Below are 14,194 nucleotides of genomic sequence, written 5' to 3' on the forward strand. Positions count from 1 at the left end.
AACGCAATTTAAAATATGTTTAGATATTTAGTTACCTGCTTTGTAACATGCTTGCACACACAATATTAAAAGCTCTGTGGATGCCTTGAGTGGGCGTTCAAGCGTCTCTGACTGCTGAGTGGTGAGGAGGCAGACATTCACTTCCCAGGATGCTTCGGGATGAGGAACTGGAATTTGACGTTGTTCAATCATGGTGGGGAGGGGAAGAGAAGAAAGTGCTAGTAATCACAATTATACAAGCATTTTGCGTATATTTGTAACAGGTAAGCTTAAGTAGCGTTTCCTTCTGCACTTGTATATTTAAGCAGGTGCATATTGTGTGTTATTTGTGCTGTTGTCTTGTTCTCGCACTGCGTGGACTTCATTATGTTGACCAGTCGCTCAACTGCCTGATTTTTTTTTTTTTAGAGATTCTTAGCTAGCCTTAGCGACACAGCTAGCTCTTACTGATGGTGTGCTTAGGGTGGTTTGTCGTAATGTTCTGTTTGCTTCTAACATCTAATAGTTGCGCAAATTTAGCTAGTTATCGATCCTAATGCTCACACCCACTGTCACAACAAGCTAGCTGGCTATCTCATCTGTTTCTGAATGAGCCTGGGTTAGCACCTAGCTAGCTTGCTAATAATTAGCTAGATTTGTTTTTCTTCTAAGCACTCTATAGGGTATAATATTTCAGCCTGTCATACGCCGCCGTCGCGTTAAACGTTGTGTGTGTCCGTGTTGTTGAATTATGCAGTCGTGTGCAATGTAACATGACAACATTGTAATACAAACTAGCTTAGCTACCAGGTTAGCTAGTTGGGCTAAGCAGCTGGCTTTTAGCTATGACATAGAACTGTTGTGTGACTGTTAAGTATCTAAACGTTGTGGTTTCATGTGATCACGTACTAAACAAAATGTAAGTTTTAACGTTAACTACAAAAGAGCAATATCTAAGTGAGCTAGTCTGTCATTGCAGTTGTAGATAGCAGTCAGTGCTGCACGGTTGCTGTCACTGTACCGACAAACACGGAAAGTTCCAGAAAACACTAAACCGTCTAAAACTGTGAAGTTTCACACGTCTTTAATACGGATTAAATGATACTGAAATGTTGATAGACATGTTAGCTTCACGACTAAGAGCATAACTCCGTGTGAAAGAACGTGTTGTTCGATTGATTGAAAATGCTTATAGTACAAAATAGTGCTGTTTGTTTACAGCTGTAACATGGCGCTGATGTCTAAAGTGTCCCCGAACCGGTTTCTTATTACAACGACACTTTCGCCCTGTTTGCTTTCGAATCAATTTGTCTTCTGAATTACGATCGAAGAACTTTTCAGTCTTTCGGATTGGGCTGAATAAAATGTATTACTTTGCTTGGATGATGGTATTTTATATTTCTAGATTCTTCTGTAAGATCTTCATTAAATTGGTTCTAAGTATTTGCATATTAATTAAACCTGAGCCAGTTTTATATACTTTTTTTATTGATCAGTAAAATTCTGTTTATTATTTAGGCAACATAAGCACTTGGACTGGTGTCTAGGACCAAGCAGCTTTGTCGGGATCATGGGCGAGAATGGCCCGCAAACTGAGACAGCCATGTATTTTGAAGAGGATGAGGACGATGTCGACAAACTGGGCAGAGAGGAATATGATGAGTGCAAAATGGCTGATTCCGACAAAGAAGACATGCTGATTCCCAAGCCTTCGTCATCTTTGGCAAGAGTGTACGATCGCACCACTGTACTTATCGAACAGGACCCTATTCATCTGGATGAGGAAGGGGAAGAGGACGGCCACTGTCACCCAGACGATGATGGTGTAGCGTTTTTAGCCGATGGTGATGGAGATGAGGAGGGGACGCTGGCCTTCATGGCTGACCCAGACGGCATGGCACAGGGCTACGTGCACCACACCATCTCAGCCGATCAGATCCAGTTCATCATCAATCCTGGGTCCACCCCCATGCCCCGCAACATTGAAGGAGCCACTCTTACGCTGCACTCTGAGTGTCCAGAGACCAAGCAAAGAGAGGTATGAAACTAGAGTTGTGGAAATCTTGTCCAAGCGCTTTGCTTTCACATTGTTCACCAGGATTTGATGTATTATAACCCTGAGCATGGCTATTGGGTTGGCTACGCATCTGCCATCAACACTAAGACAATATCCTTAATAATACTAGTAGTAACTGTGGTTACTGATGTCATGTGATCTGAAACTGAACAAAAGGTTAATCTCAATATGTCTTTGCATTCATTTTATTATCTAGCTGAGAGGTACAAGCAAGCTTAGCTAGTTCAAACATATGTTTGCCCCACTGTGAAATGCCACCTCAGTTAAATCACTGGGTCTTTTCGTGCCACTCCATTGTAAGATGTCTGGCTACACCTTGATTATATCAGTGGCAAAAGCACTACAAAAATGTACTCTAGTTGTATGGAAACATCTGAGAAACAGGTTTTAATACTGGGAGCAATAACTGCACCAGAACATGGATGTTAAATGGAAAATGGTGTTATTTTGCATATTTAAGTTCAGCTTTGACAGATCCTTTAAAACATGGTTAAGTCTGCAAGTAATATGTACAAATCAAACAGGCCCTGAATTGTGATGGATTTTGCACCTTGGGCGTCTGCATTAACTGCTTTTGTTTTCTCTTAATATTTATTGGCCTGTTTCTTTACATATGCAGAGAAAGTTAGGAATGAGAGATGTTTCATTCACACATGGCTTCACTTCCCTGTGGCTGCATGTGATCGATTGTTTACCTAACATCACTTGCTCTCAGAGCTGGTGCTGCCATACTTGTACCCTCTTGTCTTTCAGAGTCAGCTAAAATCTGAGAGCAAGATTTCAGCACTGATCAACCAGCAGTCTTTCAGTAGAGCACTACATTTCCCTTGAGATTAAGGAAGCATCAGCACAGGGGTATTAATGACCTGCTCTAATTAAAAACTCTGCTAAAGTCTAACTAAAATCTGCCAAATGTCGTAAATGTAAACCTATCCTTTTTGCTAAGTAAGGGGTTCTCCAATGTAATAAAATCATTTCAGTAAATTACAAAATTAGAAGCCGTATTAAAAACAGAATTATAAAAGTTGAGCTTTGTGACAAAGACCTTAAAATGATCTATAGATACATTCAGAAAATAAATCAAACATGTATTGGAACTTTTTAGAAATGTTCATAGCGGTTGTCCTTGTTTTTTGTTGTCTAAGCCTTGACGTATTTTTTAAAACCATATAGGTCTCAAACTCTTTACATACAAAAAAAAGATTTTTCTGACTAACAAAGATATAATTTTCTACTCAAATAGTTCACCGGCAAATATTTTCTTTGACAAGGGCATGGATCTGATATATACCAAAACAGAAAACGGGATGGCATTTCAGTAAAACATCAGATATGGAGAAAATGTTTCTTCTAAGAATCAATGCTCCTAGTTAAAAAGACAGATGTCAGATTGAATAAACATGCTGTCAACATGCTGTGTAGTGTTCCATGTGAATGAAGGAACAGAATGATGAATTAGAATGTACATGTGGATTGGATCTTTGACTTTGGAGAACTTTAATATTTGCCCTCAGACTTGTGGCACATACACTTTTTTTTTTTTTTTTTTTTTAAACCACGGCTGTGGAGTTGTTGACGATAACTACCATGTTTGAGTATTTTTAGCATATCTGAAGCTGTGGATGTCATCAGCACCTACCTTTATTTGCATCACAGGGACATGCAAATGGGCTCCTGCATTGTGTTCCCAGCCCATGGGATTGGTGTAACACACAAGCCGCTTTTCTCAGGCTGTCACTGTGTAGGTGGAGATGGGTTGCACCTCACCACCTATTTACAAATGATACAAAGCCTGATCCAGGCAAGACAAAAAAAAAAACAGGATATGTTCTGAAGCATTACATTTATCATAATGATCTGATTTCCAAAAAAATGAAGTGTTAAAATACTTATAGTCCTATAAGTATTATAGGAAGTAATATAAGAAATTTGCTGCTCAGTTGTGTATTAAATCTCTGGTTGAAATACCACTGATGACTGGTGAAATAATGTGCAATTTGTACCCCGAATGGTTTGTTGTCAGTTTGGGGAAAAAAGATTTTATGGTGTAAATATGGAGGGAAACAGTTAAACTCTAGATTGTCTTTTCTCTTTTGTTTATTCTGTCCTTATCCCTATGGACCAGCATCATGTTAATTCATTATTTAATTAATTTTTGGAATTGATTAAGGTTATACAACATAAACCACATCATCTCTTTTGAAGTCTTTTGGGGAAAAAAATGATAGAGATTTGCAAAATGTTTAATTCATACATACCACTACTATTATTAATAATACTCATAATATGATGTAATTAGTACTTTTGTACGTTGCTCTTGGATAAAGGCATCTGCCAAATGCCGTAGATGTAATACAGTTTGCAGAGTTAACTGCTTTTAGTTCCTGAGTAGCTAATGACATTTTAACTTGGTGTCATTTTAGTGCCAACTTGAGAACTTATTTGTTCTAGTACTTTCGTGCAGCTTAGTATTGAGCAGCACAGTCCATTTAGCAGTGAAGAAGTGATGCCAGTCACCCTGTGCTTGGTGAGGTTTGTGTGTGCATCCTGTTCCTTTTGGACTGATGAGACTTGCTTTACACCAGAACATTTAGGTTGTTAAGAGCATGCACCAGTAATTAGCACTGCATGATATAATTATAGTGTCACTCATCAGTCTGGAGTTATTGTACTGGTATTATCTAGAACACACCTGATTTAGCTTACCAGATAAAGAGTTTAGTTTTTTTAATGCACTGAATGAATAACCAACATAAAACCTTTTTATGCTTCCAATCTAGGGTCGTTAATCTAGTCAGAAATATTAAGCAACCATTTCATATTAGCTTTTTTATGCGAATAGGCTTGAACTTTATATTCAACACTGTAAAGCCTCTTGCTTTTCTTTGCCTATTGATCATTTCGTATGCAAAAGAACAAAGATTTAATCATTTTGGATGTATGTGAGCATTATTTTTACATTTAATGTGGAATATATGTGAGCATTTTTTTTTTAGGTCAGTTTACACTTTACAAATAACAAGTGGCCAAGCTTTTTTTCCCCTTTGTCGGACTGTAAAGTTGCTTGCATATCCGTGTTAGTAGTTGTTGTAACAGTGGATGCCCCAACTATGGATAGATCTGCCAATTCCTTAAAAATGTTTTAATTTGGTACAATATTTACACTCGTATCTCAAAAAACATTTGAGAATAATTTTATGATGTTTATTTAAAAAGGTGGCAACGTTGTGTAAGTTATCAGTATTTAGCTAGAGTCTATTGCTTGGCCTACCACAGATTAATGTGATCCAATTAGGCTGAAAGCAATTCACAGTTTATGTTCACTTTAACAGTGTACAGCATAATAACTTGTCATAGACTTGTAGGAGACCCAAAGTAGATATTTGTATCTTAAAATATCTTAAGCAATAAATGTATTTTTTTGCTTTTGAATGAATGTTTAAAAATAAAAAATTGGAATCGTATTTAAAAACATTCTCATGGCCCTGTCATAAATGATGACATTCTGCACATAGATAGCATTTAAAGAGGTGGGTTTAAAACTTCTTTTAAAAATTAAAGTCTTCCTAATGGTGTTTATGCAGGTAAAGCGGTACCAGTGCACATTTGAGGGCTGCACTCGCACCTACAGCACAGCGGGAAACCTGCGCACACATCAGAAAACACACCGTGGTGAATACACCTTTGTTTGTAACCAGCAGGGCTGTGGTAAAGCCTTCCTGACCTCCTACAGCCTAAAGATCCATGTTCGAGTGCATACTAAAGAAAAACCTTTTGAGTGTGATGTACAGGGTTGTGAAAAAGCCTTCAACACACTGTACAGGTGAGGAGCATTTCAGGAGAAAAACTCAAGGCTTTTAAGTATTTGTTTGATTTAATGTTTGTTTGCATAGCCAAACATTGCTAGTTTCCACCTTGTTGACATGTAGAATCTGCTTAGTGCACTATAGAGTACCACTTTAGACCACTATATTTAATCAACAGTTTAATGCATACTTTAAAATGATGTAGAAAACTAAATAGATCTTACATGGCACACATTTCTCTAGAAATCAGACCGGCTTCAGAAGGTCAATTCTTGATAAATGAAAATGGTATTGTGTTTTAAAAGAAGCAGAGGAATTACGTTAGGAAATAAAATCAAAATGCATTATTGTCAAAAAAAAATTTTATATGTTAACTTTGAATGCTTTTTACAGTCACACTATAGCAAGCTGGCAAAATCAAATCCCCTAAGCATGAGTTTGTGTCTTGGACTCATGTCATAGATAAAACATTTGCTACAGGACAGCTGCATGTTGTAACTCTCTTGTAGTACATTTAGAGATGGGAGGTGACATGACTTTGTTGGACTCACACTGTCAGAGAGTCTTCTTGTGTAACAATGAGCCCATAATTCAGACAGCTGTGGCCAAAAATTTGTTATTCCACCTTCCCAGTAGGAAGTGACACGCTTTTGTTCCACTGTGCAGAAATGGTATGGCTCAGCATTGAATGTTTAGGGTTTTGTTTGTTTGTTTTAAAGACGTTGCATAATTGACTTGATCGCCAAAGTTTTCGCCTCTCGTTAATGTGGTTAGTTTTTAGACTAAAACGTAGTCTTGATCACGTATTCATCTTCTAGAAGTTCATTCTATAAATCATGTCTTTTAATGTTGTGACTTCTTACTGTGTCTCATGTCAGGCTGAAAGCACATCAGCGGCTGCACACAGGAAAAACATTTAACTGTGAATCAGAAGGATGCACAAAGTACTTTACCACTCTCAGTGACCTGAGAAAGCACATTCGTACTCATACAGGAGAGAAGCCCTTTCGGTGAGTTACTTCGCCACGTTGCGTGTCAAATTTTGTCCTGTCTTTTTATTCTTCTGTTAAAAAAAAAGTATATCAGTCTGACATTTACTTTGCAATATACATTCAGATTGATGTGTGTCTGGCTTTTCTGTCTAATTAGATGTCTTTAATGAATGTGGAAATAAACATTGAAATGTGCAAAATTTAAATAAAAATTTGGGAATATGTATCTAGTCATCAGTGTACACATTTCACCATTATTTCAGGTGTGACCACGATGGATGTGGTAAAGCTTTCGCTGCTAGTCACCACCTGAAAACACATGTGCGGACACACACTGGTAAGATACAGCGCTTGGTCATTTGACTTTGCATAAGGGAAATGAGCTGCCTGTCATTCATCAAACCACTCACTACATTATACTTTTCATGGTCTTTTGACCTGTCAATCATAATATAAGAATGCATTTTTTTCATGAATCCCTTTTTTTCTTTAACAATACCTAAACATAAACTATATTTTTTTGTGCACTTAAATTCCTAATTATAATCTGTGCCTTATTCCCAACCAGGAGAGAAGCCTTTTTTCTGCCCTAGTGATGGCTGTGAGAAGACGTTTAGTTCACAGTACAGTCTGAAGAGTCACATTCGGGGCCATGATAAAGGCCCTGTATACCCAATTAGCCTCAGCAATCCTCTGTCAGAGGTGGGTCACTTGGTGTTGTCACATATATCAATGCTTTTCACAGTAACATACTTGAGTCAGTAATTTATTTGATTATTTTCAACCACTTGATCTTTTTCCCATTGGCAAAAAAAGAAAATATTTTTGTAAGAGTGATTTGGAATGTAATAACCAAAGTGTAAGATGTTTCTTTTATAGATTTTTTTTATTCATCCTTATGCTTATTCATAGGAAATTTGTTGGTGTTTCACTGGTTAACAAGCTTATTGGATGCTCTTTTACAGGATGGAAATCATTCGCTGTGCCTCAGTGATTTGAGCCTTATTTCCACAGAGTCTGAGCTTCGAGAAAATTTCAACAATGTGAGTGTTTGACAGTTTTGTAATCCTTTTTTAGCACTATAGTTTTTTCCATAAAGATTTTAAATTCTTTGTAGAAATAAATGTTTACAATGAACAAAGATTTTTGCCAATATACCAGACTGAAATAGTTTGGAGCTTGAAATTATTTTTAATAAATAATTACATGTCATTATCATTTAATGAAATTAATTGAAGAATGAATTGTCTTAATTGAAGACATTTTCACTGCTGTAAGTATTAAATTAATGTTCTGTGATATTTCTACACTCACAGCTGTCAATATCTAAATGTTGTAATCACAAATGAAAAGTAAGGTTACTTGTGATATCTGAACCTTTTGACACGGTCATTTTTCATCAGTTCCGTTATGTTTTGTGAATGTCTGTCACTCACTCCACTATGTCCATATGACAGTGTCAGAACTTGGATCTGAATAATATCACTCCTGTGAAGATATTCGAGTTGATGTTGCAGAGCCCTGAAAACAATGTTAGTCAGGATGACCAACATTCATCAGGCAAGTGCTTCTCAAATCACAGTATGTTACAAAGGTTTCAAGCTTGGCACCACAATCTCACTTCTTTTTCTGCCCCTCTAGACAACCTGGTGGAGGCTTTTGGTTTGGAGACTCCACCGCCGGCTGCAGTGACTGATTCATCCACTCTCCTTCCTTGCCTTCAGATGCCTTCATCCTCTTCTTCTAGCTCTATTACCACTCCTGTTCCAGAGATCTCCACACAGCCTGGCTCCTCCTCCTGTCAGGCATCATGCACACACGGCTCCACACACACACCTCCACAGTCTACCACGTTCCCTTCTTTCCTCCATACCTCACTACAAACACCAGAAGTGCCCACTCAAGCTGTGCCTGCTGCCACCCAACACTACACCCCAGTGGTGCCCACAGCACCTGCCAGCTCCCTACCAGTGTCTGTTCCGACAACGGCCAGCGTCTCAAGTCCTACATCAGTCATCAGCACAGGAGCAGCTGCAGTAGTAACGCACACAGTGCCTTTAGCAGGCAGTGACAGTCTAGCGCCAACACCCACCATCACCATCGCACCCACACAGGGCCTCCTGCAGCCCAGCCTTGTCATGTCTGACCAGAATCTGCAGTGGATCCTCAGCAGTGCTGCCAATGCACAGCACAATCCTGAACAGCAGGTCAGAACCAAGTCAAGCCTGTGATTAACCCGGGATTCCTTTTAGAAATGCCTTTTCACTGCCTTTTATGTAGTTTTTATTTGCAGTTATTATATATGATACGCTTATCTTGCAAGCACGGTGCCACAAATTCAAAGCTTAAAGGGTTAAACCCTGACAATAGTGGAAAAGACATGTCTAAAATAATTCAGATCTAAATTCTTCTTTATCTAGTTTCATCTCTTTTCCAAATTCAAAAACTGGAGAGATTCAGTAAAACAATAATTGGATTACTTGGACTTAGGAAGTTTACTGTTTTCCTTGTGCAGTGATGTGCGTGCAATGATGCAGTGATGGTAGCGGATGTAACGTAGTTTGGAGATATGTGAAATAACAGGACAACAGGGGGGTTATAATTTGTTTTTTTTAATTAATCTAATTGCAAGTAATCTTATACCTTCTTTGTACTCAGGGGCCAAAGGTGGAAAAGGTCTTCTTCACAACAGCCATACCTGTAGGAGGACATTCAGGTATGATCAAATGTTCATCTATTGTTGATGTTTCACTTGTGCATTGCAGTGTTATGCTACATTTTATGATGTTTTTATGGGGATAGAAATGCATCCTTGCAAAAGAGCAGTAGGTCCCCTGTGTCTGTGATGAGTCAGTTGTTTGTTCTGCCTCAGGGAACCCTGTGCAGCAGATTGGCCTTAGTCTCCCCGTCATCATCATTAAGCAGGAGGAGGCATGCCAGTGTCAATGTGCCTGCAGAGATTCAGCTAAAGAAAGGAGCTCCAGTCAGAACAATGTCTCCTCACAGCAGGAGCCTAAAGACATTTCTCCACCACCTCCAACACCTTCAGATACACATGCTGTTCCAGAATGCTGTTCCACAAAGGTGAACACTCCTCTTTCGTCTAGCTCCACTCAGACTTTCCACAGTGAGGCGCTGGTATCTAGCGCTCCCTCAGACAGCCTGGCCAGTGTGGATGTTGTGGACCTGCTTAGCCCTGAAACCACCGCCAAAATCGAGGCACTGCTGATGGTCACTGATGAGTTCTCCATGGGTGAGGGCAACAGCAACACCACCAGCTAGAGGCAGTCAAGGGTGAAACCACCTCAGTTTTTTTTTTTTTCAGTATCTACAGTATGCAGTTTCCATCTGATTCATAAGGGCACCTTGTGTAAACCGGGGTCATGTGTGTCAGACTTCTCAGTGTAAGACAGATGATTTATGATCAGCTTTGGTCTTTCCTGTTCTATAAAACATGATCTTCCGGACATGGGCTGCTTAATATTTGAATCTTTAGCTAGTATTTTACTCATAGTGCACTCTGATTATTTCAGACCTGTGCTACTTGTGCACTTTCAGATTATGGAAATATTCCCACTGAAAATAGAGTTTTATAAGTAGCCATTTGTTTGAAGTTGCTTTATCATTTGCACTGTATAATAATAGTCCTTCCAGACATGCTCATGACATGCTATACCAGAGAAAGAGAGTATGAGGACAAATACAAAACTATTTGGACATGTGGCTGGGGTTAAAAATGCAAAGAATCAAATAATAATTACTATCTACTAACTCTGATTTTACAAAACACAAGCAATATTAGAAATCGTAATAATTCAGATGGTAAAGTTTTGTTAGTATGAATCGTGTTACTTAGTCTAGTTTTGAGTAGAATAGGACATTTTTATATGGTAGAGATACAGGGCCAGTCACAAGAACACAATGCACTGAGAAACTGTTCACCAAGACAAATTTGACTTGTTGGCCAGTCACACTGAAATTAACAAAATCAAATGCCCACATGTGATTCACCAGAATGTACTGCAGGTAATTGTAATTGGCATATCAGGAACCGAGAGTAAAGCCCTTTCAGACTGCAGTCATTCAAATCCAGAACACAGCATGTGATATGAAAAGTATTTTATGTGTAATTTATTTAGGACGACTACACAGTAGCCCATGAAATGTGATTCTAATGTAATCTTGAAGCAGATTCTGTCAGCAGAAATGACTTGCTTTTAAGTGTAAATGATAGCTACTCATGGTTGGCTGGCTGTACCATTTTATTTAATTTTTAGATGTTAATTTATTAAAATAATTTATCTCATTAGATTAACTTACTAAAATAGCCTACTCTAACTTGGTGGACCAAGTTTTTATTCATATGTTTATTCTTTGTGGTGAAGTCAACCACCAAAGGTAGAGAGAGAGATTTTTTTTCTTCTTCTTCTTCCTGCCTTTGGTTGGCAGGTCAGACAGGATAATGCAGCTGGAGTTGCCCAACCTTTTTGCTGCTTTGTAGTTACTGAATTGATTTCAGCCTCTGACCTTCCTTTATTTAGACCCATGTAAGTCTCACTGTTGTGGCCTGCTCAGGGATATATATATATATATAAAAATCAAAGCAGAGGTATACAGTCTGTCCCTGAAAATTCATACGAAAGGCAGCAGAACTGTAAGTGCTCCAGCTTGTGTACTACACGCTTGTTGCACATTACCAAGCCAAGGTTTAGATAATCAAGAGAACGTCTAGTTAACTTCCCTGCACCAGTAAGCCAGTTTATACACCACTGCTGTAGAGGTTTTAATGAGTTTATTATTATGTAAATGTTGTGTATTTGAACTTTGAAATGTTTAAGCACTTAGAGTGTATTTGTATTTTTGTATAGAATTACATGGGGTAATCACACTTTGGGTTTGACGTGGAGGACATGACACTGCACTGCAACCCACCTGTCACCAACTCACAATGCAGTAGATTTTGGAATGTTTTTGTTTTCTTCTTCTTTGGGGCAGGGGCACCTGGGTTAGTACAGGAAATACACAAACGTGCACTGTGGCATGGAATGGCTACTGCATTTCTATTAACCACATACAAGAAACTGCCTTACAGTTTTGATACGGAGTAGCTTTGGGGCTGCTACATCAACTTGCTTGCCACAAATATTGACAAAATATTTCTCATTACATGGCATTAAGAATGAGAAATTTGGCTAGACGTCACTTAGATTTGTTAGAAGGACTTTTTTCAGCTACTTATTAGACACATACAGATAATTATGAAGAGCCTTCAGCTGTTGATGCAAATTCAGATCTTCGCATGTTGATGTGATGGTTTTTAGTGTTCACATTGTATTTGGAAAAATGAAAACATTAGATTGTACAGATTTAAATGATCAGTGTAATGAAAAGGCTGCTTTTCGCCACTTCTCAGTGGTACTAATCAAATGGGGTCCAATAACAGCAATTGCTGAAATCATAAAGGATTTTGTGTTGTGCTCATTATAAATACTTTAGTTTCCCTTTACTGTTTTGTAACATTAGTCAAGGCAGAATGAGTACTAATTTTGGCCAAACCATTGTAGAAGTATCTATGCAAAAAAATTAAAGAAAATTTTAGTGTATTTTATGAACCCAGATCCCTCAACCGAGCTTCAGCTACCTTTGTAAATACTGAGTGAAATAACGCCTTGCTTCAGTATTTAGTCGTTATGCAAATTACCACTAGCGCAAATCAACTGTCAAATTGCAATTACTCTGTAAATATTACACAGGTCTTGCTACTGGAAGCTGAAATATCTGGTCTCATAAAGAAGGCCTATGGTAGTCAGCAGCTATTAGTTTTAATCTTTTATTTAATATGATTGACTTGTTTATGGGCATTGTGATATTTTAATAGTTGTCCTTCCACTGAAAGTTTGAGGTGCCCCAACATTCATGCACATTATCCAAATGGGAAAACATTTTTATGTTGGAATACAATTCTGTTGTAAGAATTGTAATGTCCAGTGTTGTTTTTTTTTCTCCTTTTTAATTGTGGTTACAGTTTGAACCCTCCCCAAACAAATGACAGGTCTTGCTCACTATATTTTATTTGTCTGAAAAGATGAGTTAATTGTGAGATCAGTTTTCACACGTATGAACAGGTCAGTTACAATAAAAGGCAAAGTTCATCTTTTGTCATTTAATTCATACTGCTGTCTTAGATACTAATTTTCTCCCAAATCTCAAGTTGTTCAGATTGTGAAATTTATTAAAACATTGTGTTCAAAAGGACAAAGCAGAACATTGTAGCATGCAGTGGATTGTAAAAAAAAGAAATCAGAGCAAAATTGCAAGTGTTGTGAGACGGGGAGAAAAAAAATGCTTCCAAAAGACTGCTTTTGATACCCAAAGTGTGAGGACAAACTATAAAGGATCTGTATTTTTAATGAATGTGTAATGTGAAAATGCTCTCATGCTTGTTTTGTATGAAGTATTATGGAAAAAGTACTAACTTTTTGAACTAAATTAAGCAATATATCAGTAAAATCTGAAGACTTGTTTCATTTTTTCACATCATTTCACTTCATTTTATTAGTCATTTAAACATGTACAAATCTCAGTTTAAAATACACTGATCATCATGTAAAATCAGCTTGATTCTTTTGTTCCTGAAACTCTGCATTACAAAGGCCTTTTTCCTGCAAAATGACATCCACATAATCAGATGGGTCACGCGGTCACAGGACATTCATACAGATTGGGGCATAATTTACCTTTATGATGCTCTGAACAGCTAACAGGTCTTGAAATATCACATCAATCAGAGCAACTTTGTCTTCTACAGACAACTCCGTTACACCTTCAGCATCGTCTGAAAACTGAAACACACAATTGCACATTTAATATTATATCCCAAAAACATCCAAGTCCTTAACAGAGGAACTCACCTGCCCTTCAGGAGAGTCTGTGAGCTCTTTGGCTTTTGGTTCATCTAGAAGATAAAAGTCATTTATATTGTGTTAAAAGTCAGTGCAAATATATTTTATAAATTTGTGGTGGTGTAACGTCCTATTTCTCACCCGCACAAGACGCCATCTCAGTTCTGACTGAGAAATTAACCTGATGCTTTCATTAGGATTCTCCAAATAGTGCAATTAACTGGCTGCACGTGTCAAGGCTTTATTCTCTCAGGTCATTAGCTATAAACGTGAACACGGTGAGTTCAGAAGTAAAATTTAAAATGTTAGTCTTTCCTTTCTGATGGGGACCGAGTGTGTAAATTGAAATGACTTCAGGATCAGCCGCAATCAAAACAAATCTCCGCGTGAACGAGCAGCACAGATGAAGACGCTCGTGTGCGTTTAAATCTGTTTTAA

The 14,194-nt window shown here is 38.0% G+C and overlaps 1 protein-coding gene across 5 annotated transcripts; it reads left to right on the top strand.

Annotated features, from left to right (window-relative positions):
• The first annotated feature begins 96 nt into the window (after positions 1-96).
• mtf1 (metal-regulatory transcription factor 1) lies at positions 97-11,439 on the top strand. Of its 5 annotated transcripts, none has more exons than XM_027148915.2 (11): positions 97-263; positions 1,498-2,017; positions 5,641-5,879; positions 6,741-6,872; positions 7,118-7,191; positions 7,423-7,556; positions 7,820-7,897; positions 8,312-8,414; positions 8,496-9,061; positions 9,513-9,570; positions 9,727-11,439. In XM_027148915.2, the coding sequence occupies exons 2-11, from the start codon at positions 1,550-1,552 to the stop codon at positions 10,134-10,136; spliced, it is 2,262 nt and encodes a 753-aa protein (XP_027004716.2). In that variant the 5' UTR covers positions 97-263; positions 1,498-1,549; the 3' UTR covers positions 10,137-11,439. The 5 variants fall into 5 exon arrangements, with proteins under 5 accessions (XP_027004716.2, XP_027004718.2, XP_027004713.2 ...); XM_027148917.2 differs by lacking the exon at positions 97-263 and adding an exon at positions 412-598; XM_027148912.2 differs by lacking the exon at positions 97-263 and adding an exon at positions 618-898.
• Positions 11,440-14,194: the final 2,755 nt, after the last annotated feature.

This window comes from Tachysurus fulvidraco, chromosome 3 (genome assembly GCF_022655615.1).
Source record: "Tachysurus fulvidraco isolate hzauxx_2018 chromosome 3, HZAU_PFXX_2.0, whole genome shotgun sequence".
Classification (NCBI taxonomy): Eukaryota; Metazoa; Chordata; class Actinopteri; order Siluriformes; family Bagridae; genus Tachysurus; species Tachysurus fulvidraco.

What these genes read in the sequence shown, in the direction of transcription:
- mtf1 (XM_027148912.2), top strand. An exon ending in CAGAGACCAAGCAAAGAGAG is followed by an intron (nt 2,018 to 5,640) that starts GTATGAAACTAG and finishes GTGTTTATGCAG; the next exon opens with GTAAAGCGGTACCAGTGCAC. An exon ending in ACCTGTAGGAGGACATTCAG is followed by an intron (nt 9,571 to 9,726) that starts GTATGATCAAAT and finishes GTTCTGCCTCAG; the next exon opens with GGAACCCTGTGCAGCAGATT.